Source organism: Lasiodiplodia theobromae (assembly GCF_012971845.1).
Source record: "Lasiodiplodia theobromae strain AM2As chromosome Unknown scaffold_18, whole genome shotgun sequence".
Lineage (NCBI taxonomy): Eukaryota > Fungi > Ascomycota > Dothideomycetes > Botryosphaeriales > Botryosphaeriaceae > Lasiodiplodia > Lasiodiplodia theobromae.
In genome coordinates, this window is record NW_023336388.1 from 509,109 (window position 1) to 525,565 (window position 16,457).

The 16,457-nt window shown below is 55.5% G+C and overlaps 5 protein-coding genes across 5 annotated transcripts; 4 read left to right on the plus strand and 1 right to left on the minus strand.

The window, feature by feature from the left end:
- Positions 1 to 4,864: 4,864 nt before the first annotated feature.
- LTHEOB_6381 (uncharacterized protein) lies at positions 4,865 to 6,100 on the plus strand (the record flags this gene model as incomplete). Its single annotated transcript, XM_035515631.1, has 1 exon — positions 4,865 to 6,100. The coding sequence occupies one exon, from the start codon at positions 4,865 to 4,867 to the stop codon at positions 6,098 to 6,100; it is 1,236 nt and encodes a 411-aa protein (XP_035372964.1).
- Positions 6,101 to 6,417: 317 nt separating this feature from the next.
- On the plus strand, positions 6,418 to 7,086 carry LTHEOB_6382 (uncharacterized protein; the record flags this gene model as incomplete). Its single annotated transcript, XM_035515632.1, has 1 exon — positions 6,418 to 7,086. The coding sequence occupies one exon, from the start codon at positions 6,418 to 6,420 to the stop codon at positions 7,084 to 7,086; it is 669 nt and encodes a 222-aa protein (XP_035372965.1).
- Positions 7,087 to 7,737: 651 nt separating this feature from the next.
- On the minus strand, positions 7,738 to 8,058 carry LTHEOB_6383 (uncharacterized protein; the record flags this gene model as incomplete). Its single annotated transcript, XM_035515633.1, has 1 exon — positions 7,738 to 8,058. The coding sequence occupies one exon, from the start codon at positions 8,056 to 8,058 to the stop codon at positions 7,738 to 7,740; it is 321 nt and encodes a 106-aa protein (XP_035372966.1).
- A 1,036-nt stretch (positions 8,059 to 9,094) lies between these two features.
- Positions 9,095 to 10,104, plus strand: LTHEOB_6384 (uncharacterized protein; the record flags this gene model as incomplete). The annotated part of the gene is made up of 2 exons (XM_035515634.1): positions 9,095 to 9,156; positions 9,213 to 10,104. 2 exons carry the CDS (start codon positions 9,095 to 9,097, stop codon positions 10,102 to 10,104), a joined length of 954 nt encoding a protein of 317 aa, XP_035372967.1.
- A 4,381-nt stretch (positions 10,105 to 14,485) lies between these two features.
- Positions 14,486 to 15,935, plus strand: LTHEOB_6385 (Carotenoid ester lipase precursor protein; the record flags this gene model as incomplete). Its single annotated transcript, XM_035515635.1, has 2 exons — positions 14,486 to 15,728; positions 15,784 to 15,935. The coding sequence occupies 2 exons, from the start codon at positions 14,486 to 14,488 to the stop codon at positions 15,933 to 15,935; spliced, it is 1,395 nt and encodes a 464-aa protein (XP_035372968.1).
- Positions 15,936 to 16,457: the final 522 nt, after the last annotated feature.

Here is a 16,457-nt window from a genome sequence, read left to right on the forward strand (position 1 = left end):
TAGAATCTCGCCGTTGAGGATATACTGGGTGAGCATGACCAAGCTCGGGCTCCACTTCTGATTCATGGCATCTACTTCGATTCCAATGGTGTAATCGCAGCAGTTGGATGCGACCGTGGTGCTGTCAGGGACATACCTGATCCACCGATGTGCAAGGTCTGCAAGTATGTAGGGGGACATAGACACCCGCGTTTCGTTATATTCGTCGCGGAGGAGAGTGCTGTATTTTGGAGCTGCTCTGAGAATGTGCTCACAGTCTATATTGTCTCGAAACCGAGATGGATAGACCTCCATGTACATTTTGCAGAACTTGTTCACCTGATTCCGAAAACGCATCGATGATACACAGAGTTCGTTTTTCAAGTCTCCAAACAGATTTCCCATATCGCCTCTGTCTTTCAGAGAGTTCAAGGAAGGACTGTGAGGAATCAACATGGTCATCTTTGCCGCACAGTGATCCTCCTCGAAGGTCCAAGCGCTCTGCCACCAAGGATCATCAGTAAGCCTCTTGATAAGAGCCAATACTTTGGCTGCAGCATTAGTCTCAAAATAATCATTGAGGCTACTCCCGTCCAGGAGTCCATAGAGGAGCTCCATGTCCTCTTCAGTTTGAATGGGGGTGGAGATGATCGCAACCGGAAAATTGCTCCGGCGATAGACTGCATGCATTGACCGCATCCCGATTTGTTTTTCGGCCGGGTCGAACTGGTTCAAGCATATTTGATCAATCCAGAAAAGCTCACAGCCCACGGAATGAAGGAAGTTTGTCACCCGATCAATCACCTGGTCTCTGACCCGACAGTCTTCATGACGTTGTGCACCGACAGGGATGCAACGATATCCTCCAGTCTTCCCATCTTCCCACTTGGACTCATCCCACCGATATGAAACGGCAGCATAGTCCCTTCGGTCAAAGCCATTGATCGACGTCCGCTTGAGGACTTGTTGAGAAGGACGCGCTACGCGTCCGCTGTTGGTTCGACGTCGCTTCGACTCCTCCACCCGGGGGGCGGGTCTGACCACACACGGAAGGTTCTCGACGTACTCCACCCACTCATCCTCTGTGTACACCTTGTATTTCTGTATTTCGACCAAAGCTGAAGATATGGACCCATTTCCACGCCGTCTAATGACATCGAGCGGTGTCTGTCGGTCGTCTCTGATTTCCGGGCACGACATCGTCGGAGCTGCATGTTGTGAGTAAGGCACCGATGGGAGGAAGGGACAGGGCTCACTGGCTGATGAATTAGGATCAAATGATCTACGAAATCATGTAAACAGGGCGGAGTCAGAGGAGTGAAGGTGGTGTACGCGAGGATGGGAGTAGGTTGCGGTGTGAGTAATCGATGTCAGCTCGGAAGTGGGGCTGAAGCAGCCCCCAATGCACTGTACCGAAACAAGCGAGCCAAGAACAACCCCGGTCCATCTTCGTCGATTTCCGATGCGCCGCCCTCATAGTCGGGCTGATATGCAAAAGTCCTGGCGCGTCGAATCGGCAAAGGCTGCTCCACGACGTTGATTGGCAAACACCGCATCGAGCGTATCTCTACCCTCCCCGTCGATATTGCAGCCCAGGACAAAGCTGTTTCCCCACTAGCTGTCGCATTTATCGTATTTGTGTCCAGACTTGAAAGAAGAAAATCTGCGCGCTGTTCTCCTTCAAGGCCCGCATCCGACGCTTTAGCCGATTCAGCCTCGCCTATGTTGTCCAAGACCGGACTGGAGGCCTGTTCCTTTCAACGGCCGCTGTCATGGTCTCTGATGTCGGCCACTCTGACATGCTGAGGCACCCTCTCGACAAGCCTCTAGAAATCGGTTTTAGCAGCGATGACAGTGGTTTGTGTGTCCCTGGAGTCTGGAGAAGCATGGCCTCCGGGGGTTGTAGAAGCACAGAGGACTCAAGAGAGCCCATCTACGCGTACGGCGGCTGGTCCGAAAAGACTGACGTAAACAAGTAGCATAAGTAGGAGAATGTAGGCAAGATAGGCTCGGATTTCTGGGGGCTGGGGTCGCAGAAGTGATGATACATGAGAGCGAGTGGAGTGAGTCTGGAGAGGCCTGGTCTCAATCAGCTGCCGATGAGTCAGGAGGAAAAGGCAGAAGAGCGCGATGAACGATAAGAAGCTGCGAAGGTGTTGTCGCGAGACTGAAATGCGAGAGGTCAATCCTGCGGAGAGCGACGAAAGACTGACGCAGCCTGTATGCGAAGTCAGAGCGAGGGCGGCTCGGAGTCTGCTGGAGAGGGAGGATGGCGCTCAAAAAAAGTGAGAAGGCGCCTGGCAGGTGGATGCTGATGGTCGAAATAAGGTGTCGCGAGAGTCGGGCACTCGTGCGCAGACGCGAATGCCAGAAAGGCAGCGCTAGACAGGCCCAAGCAGGCGCGCACAACAAATGAGACACAACAACAACCCGAAAATATCCGACTGGGTAGGGACAAGCTTCTGTTTGAGGATTGATTGTCTGAGCGGCTGTTGCAGCGCGAGCTATGGAGAGTCTCCATCACTGCAACATGGCGCGCGCGCACGAGCGACCTGCCTGAATGCGTTACTGTTTCGCGCGGCGCTCGCACCAGTGCCAAACTGCCACGCTTAGTGGACCGCCAATCGCGCCAACTCGCCTCACTAGTTCAAGGCACTCGAGAAGTTCCAAGGTAAAACATCGTGAATAGGTATTTGGTGTGTCGATGAGCCATTTCCATAGATGAATGGTTCATCGATCGGCGGGAAGCTTGCTTCCTGTGAAGTCCTGCCAATGCTGACCTTGCCCCTCGCGTGGGTCCCGACTGGTGCCAGCCATGCCGCGTGCTGTGGAACGGAATTGTTCGGCCGATCGTGGCCAGTGTGGTCACTCCACTGGTTACGGAGCTGGAGCGACCAATGTCCAGCCTGAGGGCAACCGACCGCGCGCACTCGGACGAGGACATTTGTTGAGAAGCGATGCTCACCCTGCGTTGAAATCCCGAAGTGTGAGCCTGGCGCGAAGGCACTCAGCAAGTCGGATCACTAGCACAGGGCTGAGTTCCATGATGGTTTTGTCGCGCAAGAGCGACGCGCGCAGCCGGGCTGATCCTGACGGCCCGCTTCGGACAGTGAGCCACCCGTGGAGTCAACGATTCCAGATAATGTCCTAACTGGCTTGACCCGCATGGTCCAGTACTAATGTCAGTCTCTTTAAGTGAGCCGGAGGTCACGTCGTGCGCACAGCGCGAAGTGCCCAACGCCCGTCGACACTCGCGCCCCGGACAGCCACACGACCAAAAGTTCGCATTTCGTGAATGGGCGCAACCCCATGGTGTGCAGGGCAGCCACTTGAGGTGTATGCATCCTGACGTCCAGCCAGCAGCTTTGGGCCGCTGGCTCGAGTGCTCGATTAAGCTCGTCTGCGGCGCTGCGAGGCCGGCGCAACAGCAAACGGCCGCTGCGGACGCGACCCAACAGCGCCGATCGCAAGGCACAATCACAAAGAAACATGTGTGGGACGCGCGCAGTCACGGCAGCGAATGACCACCCGAAACGCCTTCGAGCCATTGCTCCAGCTGGCGTTCCACCTCAAGCTGATCTTCTTTTCTCTTCCTCAGTTACCGGCGCATGGCCAGTAGGATGACGAAAAGATAAAAAAAAAAAAAAAGAGTTCGCGTCAGCCCCAAGTAGTGCAATAGAGGCGACACTGTGGTCTGTGACGATGAGCGGAGCTCAGAGCGCCACGAGACCAGGTTCCAAAAAGGTTGGTAACTCGAAAGTCGGATCCACCCGTAGGTGGGTACCCAAGAGTTACCAAGGGCAACAGTTCTACTGCACTTGGATCTAAGCCAAAAGGCAAAGAGAGCCAAAGAAGAAGAAGAGGAGCTTCGGTCGAGGAGTCGAGGGGTATTTATAGGTAGCCAGCCTTGGCATGCTTGGCGATGGCAACTGCGAAAGGTCCAGGTTGTTGTCAGGGACAACGGACGGTCGCTGGGCCTGTGCTGCCGCGCTGAGCAGAAGGCAGGCGCGTTCGACCATCTTTAGAAGTAGCTCGAAGCGTATGCTGTCATGGGACGGGGTGAACATACAAGTGACCGGCTACCTTTCCGATTCTGGTAAGAGTGGTCAAGTGGAGATTGAGATCTTTCTAGCTGCGGGGTGGGCGCTGAGTTGCAGGATGCGCGAATGCCATGGTCTCGTCTCCCTAGATGTGCTCCGAGGCTGACATTTGCAACATCTCGATCTGAGTTGAGTGATAACTGAAAGGCCCAACGGGAGAGACCATTCTCGCCATTTCGATTTATTGAAGATAGCACTAATATTGAGCGAAGGATTCTCAGTTTTCCTACGCTGAGAGCTGGATCTTAGTAGCTACAGTATGTCGCGGCATTCGTTAGTGTACAGAGCTTTCCAAGGCCAGCCATCTACTCGCCGTTGCACCCGCAGTCCAATCGTCTATTTTATTTTTTGTATATGAAGTCTATTGTCTTCTTCCCCTGCATCGAATACATATGTGGAACTACCATAGTGGTACCTCTAAACATGAATAAGATACTGTAGAACGTGGGAACATGTATATCCGTCTTGAGCTTCCCCAGCTTAGAACGTGGCATTTAGACTGCTGAGAGGGTACTTATGCTTCTATAACTGTGAGACGTCTCTGAGATCATGCGGTGTCTGTAGTAGTGCTAAAACTACACGGGTGACTTGGCCTTTGTTTTCAGAAGTGATCAGTGAAGAAGTGTGAGGCCACACGTATCCCAGGCCTCTACCATGGCCAGACTATTGAGAAACCCGCGCACCTGAGCCACAGCCGGACGGATATCTAGATATTCCTCGTTCCTCTGGCTCCAACCTTTCTTCTACAGCCTCGACGACAACCCACCACCACCACCTCCTCCACCATGGCGCCGCGTTCGTCGTCCACCTCGCCCACCAAGAAGTCCGCCGCCGGTGGCCACAAAAAGAACAGCAGCACCAGCAGCAACAGCAGCAAGATCGCGCTGCCCCGCAAGTCCATCCCGGCGCCACTCACGCGGCTCAAGTTCATCCCCCAGCGCACCAGCACCGCCGCCCGCCAGCAACGACCCGCTTCCCTCGCGCAGGCCGGCCCCAGCAGGGCCACCAGCATCAGGATGTCGCCCTCTCCCACCAAGCTCATCCCCGCCGCCGGCGCTGCCGCTACTGCCGTCTCCTCCCCCAACCCATCTGCTGCTGGTCCGCTGTCGCCCGGAGGCGCCGCGGGCTTGAGGCAGCTCCGGATCCTCAACGCCTCGACGGTCGACCTGCCGGGCACAGCTGGTAGCCCTGATGCTACCGCTGCTCCCACTCCCGCTACCACCTCTCCCGCCGAGCGCTCCCCGCCGCCCTCCCGCCTGCCCCTCGCCATCGTGCCCCCGAGCAGGAAGCCCGTCCCGCCCGTGCGCAACCCAGCGCGGCCTCCGCCGGTCATCAACCAAATCTCGCCCATGGGCACCACCACCACCTTCATCTTCCCTGCCCCGCCCACGGGCCCGGTGCCCCCGGTCCGGCCCCCGCTGCCGCCGCCGTCGCTGTCCACAACCTCCAAGCTCCCCCGCGTCCGCGGTGTCTCCCCGCCGTCTCCAGCCACAACCTCCTCCAAGCTCCCCCGAGTCCGCCGCGGCATCTCTCCGCCGTCTCCGCCTCCCGGTTTCGCCCCGCCGCATCTGCCGCCCGCCGCGTACATCCCTGCCGGCGCGCGCCGTGGCGTCTCGGCGCCGATTAGGTTCCTTGCTGGCAGCGATGCTGGTTCTCTCCTTGCGCCGCCGGCTGTTAATGGCCGTGGCCGTGGTCGTGGAGGAATGCCGGCGCCTGGTCGTGGTAGTGGCCACGGCCGCGGTATGCCGCCCCGCTTGCCCATTCCGAACTTCTCGCGTCCGCTGTGGCGCGTTCGTGGCGGCGCTTGGCCGCGGCGGTCGTCGTCGATGCCGGTGGCGCCGGCGGGACCGGTGGGCGTTGCCTTCTCCCAGTCGCTGCCGGGGAGGCTGAGTGCGCTGCCGGAAGCGGGCCTTGTGCCTTTCCAGCAGCTGGGCGAGGAGAAGAAGGAAGAGGGAGAGGAGGGAGCGGCTTGGCCTCTGGCTGACAAGCCGCTGCCGCCTCTTCCGAAGAAGGACAACTAGGGCAGTTGGGGAGGGGAGGGAGGAAGGGGAAGTTTGGGGGAAGCGGGGTGGAGTTTGGATTTGTGTTTTGCGGTTTTTCCATACCATCACCATCGGGGGTGGTCCAAGCAGCCAGGGCTGCTTAAAAGCGTCATCGTGTGCCCTCGGGCACCTTTCTTCTTCATCAACTTCCGGCGCGTTTCAGTACAACTCGCGCGACGATCTCGCACACAGCATCGCGGTGCGCTCACGAGCTTTCACACCCATCACATCACTTCAGCTCAACGCACACGAAACACCACCTCTTCATCCGCGCGATCGCGTTATCCTCACTCAGCATGTCCGGCTTCCAGCACCTCGCCGATAAGATGCTCCGCTCCAGCAGCCGCAGCCCAGGCAAGCATCGCGACAGCAAGCACAGCGACAGCGACCACGGCGCCGCCGCCGCACCCGCACCCATCCACTACTCCTCACGCATCACCGCAACCCGTACCCACCACGGCACCGTCGGCGGCGGCCACCACCATCGTAACCACTTCTCACCCATCGTCGGCGCGACACCCTCCATCACGACCAGCCACAGCGACGACACGCACTACTCCTCCACCCACAGCCTCCTCATCCCCGACAACAACAAGAAAACCGCCTTCACCGCCTTCACCGCCTCCTCCCGCATCCCCGCGTCCGCACCGTCGCGCCAGTCCGTCCTGCTCGAGCTCGAGGCCAAGCGCAGCAAGGTCAAGCAGCTGGAGGCCACCGTCGAGCGCCAGCAGCGCGCCATCGCGGCGCTGAACGACCGCGTCGAGAAGCAGGGCCGCGACAACGCGAATAGTGCGCTGGCCACGCGCGCGCTGTACGCTGAGCTGGAGGCGCAGACGAAGTGGGTCGAGGGCTTGGATCTGGAGGCGAGGATGCAGGTGAGGAGGGGGAGGGGGTTGTTGGAGAAGTTTGCGCATTTGAGGGCGGTTGGGGCGGATGGGAGGGGGGAGGGGGGGAAGGGGAAGTGAGGGGGCTTGAGGGTTTACGATGGGATGGGGGATGGTTTTGGTGTTTGGGTTTGGCTTGGGTTTTCTTTGGGTTTGGTTGGCATTTTCGAGTTTGGTCTGGTTGGGCTTGGGCTTAATGATTTCCGGACGATTGCATAGCGAGGTTGCATTCTGGGGCTTCTGCAGTAGTAAAAGGTTTCATCAATTTCATGTCACTCTCAGTGATAGTCAAAGCGATAAAAAAGAAAAAGTTTTCGAGTGCCAAAAGACATGTGCAAACACACGTCTCGGAATATTCATTGATCTGTCCGCCGAAACTGTCTCGCTCCCTCCCATTATGCACCTCTACAAGCCTTTTCGTATGTAGCAGTCGTTTAATAAAGAGATAAACTCATGTGTCGGGGCTGTTCCATGAGACTCTGAAGTTACAACCGATCCTGGAAGGAGATTTGGTGGTCGGTCTGCTAATGAAATGATATGCCGCTATTGTATTCGGTCTGCCCAATCTAGGGAATGCAATGTCGAGGACTAGTTCAACTGATCGTAATGTCGCCTGTCGTCTCGGTTATGATGCCTCTCGTTGGTGGTGTTGATGGCATCGGCGGCGGCGGAGCTCTATATAGACCATTAGTAGATCTCCTCAAAATCCAATTGCACATGCAAACCATACCTTTACTGTTGCTGGGGGTCATCCCACTCGCCCGCCGCCAGACTACTCAGCTTCCACCGAAGCCACCTAATCGTGCACCTGCCAAACTTGGCATGCTGCTTGGCGGTGTGCAGAGTCCTCTGGCAGAAGCCATAGATGCGCTCAAAATCCGCCTCCAGCTTCTGAACGCGCGCCAGCAGCCGGTTGTTTCGGATGCGCACGGCATCCAGCTCCGCCTTCATGAGCTGGTTCTCCAGCTCCTTCCGCTCGAGCAGCTCCCGCAGCTGCTTCAGCTCCCTCTCCTTCTCCTCCCAATCGTCGTTGGAGATCTTGATGTAGTGCATTTTGTTGGGAAGGTTGGAGATCTGTGAAGGTTTTAATGGGAGTTTTGGGCGGTTGGGAACTGTGGTACAGAGGAAACGTTAAGGACAACTGAGAGCAGCGGAAAATATCTAGATAATGCACGGGCCGTCTGGAGTTGCAGCAGCTGGTGAATTGCAGCCTGGCCTGTGCGCAGCGCGGATGCTCGATTGGGACATCACTTCTGCAGAACTACACGAGCAGAGCAGCTCTCCCCATCTTGCCGTACTGTACTGACTAATAAGTAATCTTATCTATATAATTAGATTTCCAGTTTTGATGTACTAGAATTCGGCTAAAGAATCGCGCATTAGCTTCAACTGCAGTGAGTATCGGCGCAGTGTTCATGGCCTGTGTGCTAGAGACGACCTTGCAATCCAGCACACGGGAGCAGCATGTAATTTATAGGCCGTGAAGGCAATCGCTGCAGATGGTTTGCTATTGCTATACATGGTGTGCCTTTGCTGCGTGTCAGTAATATTCGCAGCAAGCGGGCTGAGATCATTGCAATTGCTATGCCCTTATTTGTGATTTTACAGCAGTTAAATTATAAGCATAGATAGCTGCATATACGAATTATTACAGTAGTCTATTCCTTATAATAATTTATATGGATACCAAGTTGGAAATTCTTTTTGTGAGCTCCGCGTTCCAGATCTATCGGGCCCCTATACCTGCTACCCACACGACTCGTTATAGCTTGATACGACAGTTCTCTGAAAAGTTATCTCTATTATATACATGCTATTCTGGATGCTTCATCGTCTCGAGCTGGAAGCCCAGCCCTGAGAATATTAGATTACAGCTTTGACCGAAATGTTGCTGTGGGAGAATAGGCGTATTCAGTTTTGAATGGAAGATTTCCTAACTATTGTTATGATCAGCTGCAGCTTTCACCCTGTATGATGTCATATAGTCCACTGATACATTCACCTTTCTCAGGCCGTGCTTTAAGTCCTTCGCGCTTCTGCACCGGCGACCCCTCTTCAACTCCAATCCACCGTCCTTTCGTCGCCCACCATGGCCAACCAGAAAATGGAAGACACTCACATGAGCGATGGTGACGGAGCTCCTGTCAACCAGTATGTCGGATATTTTAGTTCCAAATTGTCTACATTATACTGATATCGCTTTGCAGATCCAACTCCACCCTCAACGCCGGCCAGACCATGGAGCTGACCTTCCGGTCCGGCAGAACCACCACCCTCGAGAACACCCCGCCGTCTGCTCCCACCCAGGCCAGCTTTCCGGGCATCTTCTCGCTTACGGATCCCCCGGGCACCAACGCCCCTTCGAACAGCCAGGCCAGCGCCTCCACCACCCCCACCACCACTGCCGGCGCCAGCACCACGGCCACACGCCCCACCGCACCCGCCGCACAAGCAACCACCGGACGCCCTCTAGCCAAATACGGCAACAAGAACCCCTGGCACACGTGGGGCCGCCTGGCCGAAATCATGCGCCAGAACCCCGACGAGCCCGCCCGCAGCTTCACGGAGATCCGCAAGCGCTCGGTCCCCGTCATGCGCAAGAGACGCCAAGCCATCAGCAAGCGGGCCATCAGGCGCAAGGAGTCCGGTTCGCGCCAGAAGCTGAAAAACCAGGCGCGCAATCAGGTCAGGGCGAACGCCCTGGCAAACGACCCCGTCTACAAGCGCATGACGGAGGTCATGGGCCAGCCGGGCGGCGACTCCCACACCGCCCCGGTCAAGCACGTCGAGGACCAGCTCCTGAAGCTGGGCAAGGGCGACGCGGTTACGTACCGCTGCTGCCATTGCGGCAAGGCAGGTCGCCAGAAGCAGAGCATCAAGGGAAAGGAAGTCGAGGGGAAGGGCGGCGCGAGGTGCCAGTGTGGCCACCAGCTGTGCATGTTCTGCCTCCATGTCGAGACGGAGGAAGATGAACTCATCGACTTTGAGTTCATGGGCTTGGGCGATGATGAGGGCGACGATGAGGAGGGAGGCGAGGATGGTGGTGATGACGGCGGCGGCATGGGCGGTGCTGGCGTGACGCTGGAGGTCGCCGCGTAGGGGCCCTGTCCCCAACTCTCAAGTTTTGCCTCCGCGCCGCTCGAGCTCACAATTTCTGGTAGAGCATGGCTGCGGAGAGTGCCCTCTTCAAGGGCTGGAGGATCTGGTGTGGCCTTCCGGCGCGATTGGCGCCAGTCTACTTTTCTTTCTATAGCAGCAAGATCTTCACACTCCCCTCGTGCAGCTCTTAACGGATTAGTTAGCTTGCATGGCCTGTATCCTGAGCAGAACATGGCTTTGCAGCCCTGCTGCAGTTTCTACTACTTCCCAGCGCGTCCAAGATCATTTCTCACCCTGCTTCGCCGTGATTTGGTTAGACGCAGTCCTTCTGCGGATTTCGAGCGCGGCCGCAACCTAGGCCCTGAGAGCCGGACGTGCCTTCCATTTCTTTCTACCTCCTCCCCAATGCGGCGCAGGGCCCCCATCGCCCGCGCAACCATGACAGCTGCCGGCGTCATCGCCGGGCTTGGCGCGCCCATAAATACCCCAGCATTCCTCGCCCAAGGCTCCTCTTTTCTTCTTCAGCTCTCTTTGCCTTTTTGGCTTTAATTAAGTGCAGTGTTGTTCTTTTCAGTTTAATCTCTGAAACGTCCCTACGGGGGCATTTCTTTGATTAAACCACTTTTTGGAACCTGCCTCGGGGCCGCTGAGCTCCGCTCATGTCACGGGTGCACAGTGTCGCCTCTATTGCACTATCTGAGGCTGACGCGACCTTTTTCTTTTCGTTGTTCCACTGGCCTTGAGCCGGTGATCGAGGAAGAGAAATAGAAATTATCTGAAGGCGCTGATGATCGTCAAGTAAGGGAATTCGCACGCTGCGACACTGGCTGTCACTGCACGTTGTCCTGGCCCGGCGCAGCGGACGTGAGAAGTTTTCACACTGCTTGTGCGTGTCAGGCGTGGTCTCGCTGTGTGCTCCGACCGGTCGCCCAGCTGAACCCCGCGCGGTGTTGTGGCTGTGACGGAAACTTCATGCGCTTGCGCAGCACGAGAGGCTCAGGCATGTCTGCGAGGCAGCCTCCAGTTGGACGTCATGGTAGCTTGCGCGCTGTGATCCTACGCCTACAGATTGGTGTAGTGGCTCGCCGACGCGCCTGAGGGCGGCGCTTCATCGCCGCAAGGCGCCAGCAGCCACGGGTCGCTGTTGGCACACATGTCAGGCTGTTCCGCCTATCTCGACCACTATCCACATTCTCGAGCGGTGGCTGATCCGCCATCACGGCGTGCGTCGGATGCGGCAGCTCGTGTGGCTCATGCGGCTTTCCTTCCAGCGCGCAACGTTCTTCGTCCTCCCATTCGGTCTGCGCTTCACACTTGAGCAGCCCGCCGCGCGGATCCAGCGAAACGACATGGCAGACGGTGTCTATCCTCGGCGGCGGTGACTATCGCTTGCAGCTCAAGGTACCCTACTTGACTCCATCCCTAAATACGCCCGCCAGGAACAACCGTTACGCTATTACGACGCTTACCCTGTCGACAGCTCTGATGACCCATGCGCTTTTCTTCCAGCGGGTGACCCACATCGCCTGCCGCTTCGTCCTGCGCCCCCGCCTGAGCAGTCAGCTTGGCGAACAAGGCGGGAGAGCACCGCTGTGCCGTCGCGGCCCATGACTGGACTGACCGCGTCCTCCAGTGCACTCCTGCTCCAACTGTCTGTCGCCGACCTCGCCGACATCGCTCCGCTCTTCTACGCCACCAACAAGTCACAAAGTCTCACCGCAAATGACTGCGGCTCCACAACGAAGGTCGCGTAGGCCATGGCCATGCGTCATTCGCCGCCGGGGCCGCCATGACAAGCAGGCGTGGGAACGGTGCGCTCGAGGGAATACGGTCAATGGGCAACCTGAAACTCTAAAACCTGAGCCATAAGCAGGCATAATTTTGGCCATGGCAACACCCAGGTGGACCTGTTTGCTATCGCTTTCGTCAGGCAGGTCAGTCAGAAAATTAGTATTTCGCACGAGGACTTCCAACCCGAGGTAGCGCTACCTCATCTCTCTGTCAGTCTTTATCATCCTTGGGTCGTCATACTAATTGCTATCTAAGCGCGAACGTAGTGACTGCCTCAGCAGCAATCCACATCCTGCACGTACAGCACGACCGAATACAGATAGACCGGCCGCTGCGCCTCCCACAAGCAGGCGGCTTCGATATGACTTCAACCCCGCTCAGCCTATTGCGGCATCGAAAATCATTTCGATGGACACTAGAACCTCCGTTTCGCCCGATGCGGCTCAGCCATGGTGCTCGTACGGGACCTACCAGCTGATGGGTCATTTTTACACCAGACCTCCATCTACCGTCCTCGCTAGCAGACCCAGCTATTGCCATCAGATAAGCAGCTTCCTTCAATCGAGATACCAGCGCCAACAGAAAACCGCTTCCTCTTGCCCCACAGCACGCGCCTTCGCCTCATCCTCGTTCAGCTGCTACCTCGACCTCAAGCTCTGCAAACGCCACGCACGACATCCCCAATGCCCACGCGCTGCAGAATAATATGCTGACTGTCTCATATTTTCTTGACAAAAGGGTGTGACCCAGGATCAATATTTCAAGACCACCCCCGCTGTTTTGACTTTCTTCAGCACTGCGCGGGAGGCATTCTCGGCGTCCTCGAGCGAGCACCCGCCGATTACTCCTGGTACTCGTGTGGACCCTCAGCGGTGTGTTGCTCCACCTACTCCAGCGTAAACATGCCTGACGAGTCATGGGTAACACTGTCAAGACCTGCAGACATCCAACTGACGAATGTACACATAGGATTGATCCCCTAACCGAACCCCTTTGACAATGCTCGACGCCTCCTGCCACTCGTCTGTAATAAGCGCGTCTGGTCATCATAATCGACATCGATATTATCCGGTGGCAGCAACCGATTTCAGGTTAAGTTAACTACAGCCCAAGGAGAGAGCCCATTCAGGTCGAAAGACACGTACACCCCACTACCGCGATAAATTTTGACCACAGGGTTGAAGCTATGAACATCAGCTTGGCAGGATGCGTCAGGATAAATCGTCCCGTTGTGGTGTCTTCGCCGCTAGATGCACACTGTGCCCGTCCTTCGACCAACAGGAAGGGTGTCGCCTTCGAGAGCGGACCACATACCCAGTGTGGACCCCTCCAAACACCAGGACAAGCCACCATCATCATTATCACTATGAGCTTCCCGATCCATTTTGTGGCGGCCGCAAACACATCTTTATGAGGGAGTCACGGCTACTTGAATAAGCATGTGGGATCAGCTCGACAACCTGTGACCAGAATGACCCCAGTGTATACAAAATCACGGTCACCACCAAGATCGGAAAGTGCCTGACGCAGAGTCCGCCTTCAGGTGCCGATAGGAGCCCTTCCCGGGCGCCATGGGCGGTATTGGAATTTACCCCGCATGAAAATGACGCGGACAATGGAACAAACGAACCTATGAGAGGGTGTGAGGCTCTGCAGCTGCAGCGGAACCTTCACCTAACAGGGTAATTTTGTTTGCTGAAATCTGCTTACGTGGGAATGCTTAGCATGCACGTGGACGCACCATGCATGAGACGTGTTCTCAGTAAGCGGCATATGCCGATCTCACCACCCTGCCAATACAGCCGAGTATTCGAGTTCAGTATTACTTAACACTCTTCTGACTTCTCGTCTTATAAATTTCCTTGAGTATGACGAATATTGCCCTAATCCAAAGTCGGCCATATGTATTACTGATCTTCGCTCGCTCGGCAACTGTCTTCGGCCGATTTTGATTGTCGTTTTGCACGAATTTCCCGCCACCATCCGGTACCCGATGACCTGACTCGTTCCATCGATCCTGAGCACCACATTTACGAGATACCAAGACAATCTTACACATGGAAAAATGTCCGTTCGTCGCGTTATACCCATTCCAGAATGCTCAGAAAGATGCATAAGCCATTCTGATGAGAAATCCGGGGAACTCGGGGAATGTAAAGAGCGAAATGACGTGCGTTCGTCTCATCAATATAAATGCTCAGAAGTCAGACACGGATAACCTTGATCCTCATAAGGTTCAGTCCATCAACTCTCTAAGATGCTTTTACACAAGTATCTCTTCCTTCTTGCGATCGGCGCTGGCAAGTCCTTTTGTCGCCCAACCTCTTCCTCGCCCGAATCTTCTCTTGGATCCCCTGAAGTTTCCATCAAAAATGGGACCGTCGTTGGTGTTTACAATGAGCAATACAATCAAGACTTTTTCCTCGGCATTCCATATGCTCAGCCTCCAACGGGAAACCTGCGCTTTCGAAAGCCCGTGCCCCTAGACACCAAGTGGGATGGCGTCAAAGATGCAACGGAGTACGGACCTTTTTGTCACGGCCACACACTGAACATGCAAAGTTTCGACCAACCACTGGTCAGCTATCCGATGAGCGAAGACTGCCTCACAATCAACGTTGTTCGTCCAGCAGGAATCGCATCCAACGCTTCTCTTCCCGTTCTCGTCTGGATTTACGGCGGGGGCTTTGGCGAGGGCGGAAGCGGAGATCAGCGATACAACATGTCCTTTCTCGTTGACACGTCCGTCGAGAATCACTCCCCAATGATCATGGTCAGCTTCAACTATCGGCTTTCGGGATGGGGCTTCCTTGCAGGATCAGAAATAGAGGGGTCCGGCAACGCAAACGCTGGGCTTCATGACCAGAGGCTGGCGTTGGCATGGATTCAAGACAACATTGGACACTTTGGCGGAGATCCCACCCGAGTCACCATCCAAGGAGAGTCTGCAGGAGCCGGGTCGGTGGGGCTCCACCTCATTGCGTACGGAGGCCGGGATGACGGCCTCTTCAGCGCTGCGATTGCAGAAAGCGGCGGACCGTTCGGATACCAGGGTTACCAATCATCCACTTCTCAGGAAGAATATTACAACTCAGTGTTGAACGTGACGGGGTGTTCAACCGCGAATGACACCTTGGCGTGTCTTAGAGCCGCTCCCAATGAAGCGCTCGACGAGATTTTCGGCCAACGACTGTGGTACCCAACATTGGACGGCACTCTTATCCCCGACCTGAACTCCAAGCTCCTCCGAGACGGCCGTTTTGTCAAGGTTCCTCTGCTGATCGGAGCCAATACAAACGAAGGCTCAGTGATGGTGGCCCTACTATCGAGCATCGGTGTTAATTCGACCGAAGGGTTCTACAAAGCGGTTGAGGCCCTCAACAACGGAAGCCCTCTATCAAATGCTACGCTACAACGGTTCGATAAGCTCTATCAGGATATCGTCGACCTAGACGAAGGGTCATTAGGACCCGTTCTTCCGAGCCCCGGTTTTCCCTATGGATCCCTGTATGGCAAGACCTCACTCGTCCTTGGAGACGGCTTATTCGTTGCTGGCCGTCGTTTTGCTGCTCAAATGTGGGCAAAGTTTGGCGTGCAGGCCTACAGCTATCGCTTCGACACGGTTCCGGCAGCAATCGATCCCTCTACGCTGGGAGCTGCTCATATCCAAGAGATTGCATTCGTCTTCCGGAATACAGAAGGAGTCGGGTACCAGTACAAACCATTCGCAGTGCAAGACGCGGAAATTCGGCAACAGCTCCTTGATCTTGCGAAGACAATGAGTTCTGCATGGGTAAGCTTCGCAACGACTCATTCTCCTAATAGTCAACAAGGTATGTTCGGACAATTAATCCTTCATCCGGGAGCTTTACTGACGCTATGCCGTAGCTGGATTCGCCGAACCCTGGCCTGCCTACTCGTTACAGGCGCCCACCAATATGGTTTTCAATGCAACTACTGGCAGCTACCTGGAACCTGACACGTACAGATCTGACGCCCTGGATTTCTTTATCCAGACCGCTCCAGAGTTCTCGCGCTAGAAGGTGCTACCGCTGGGAGTGTAGTAAACAGTCAGCCAACTAGCTCTATGAAATAAAGGTAGTTGATGGATCAGATGTATACACTGTAGATCGAGTATTTAATGTGGAGTTCTTCTACTATGAATCTCTGACTGAATGTTGTGACTACCGTTGTGCAAATGATTTGTGAACGCGGAACCTGACTCGCGGAACCGCGTGAAGCTTCTGCCGTGTTCAGTACCACCCTCTTCTCCATTGCATCATTCATTGCATCACAATACCTCCGACTGAAATATTATAACCTGTTTCCATGCAAAAGTATAATCCCATTTGAACCCGTTCATATGTAGGTAATTTGCTTGTGTAGAGCTCGTCTTGGGGCGTGTGCTGTTCCTGGACGCCTAGTTCGTAGCGCGGCTAACTCCTATTAACCGATATAGCCGGCAGCCGTTGACTGAACATCCTGGATTAGTAGTGCCTCGGCATGGTCAGCCGAAGCTTCCGATTCGCACGAGATATGAAAGTGCGAGAGCCGAGTACAGT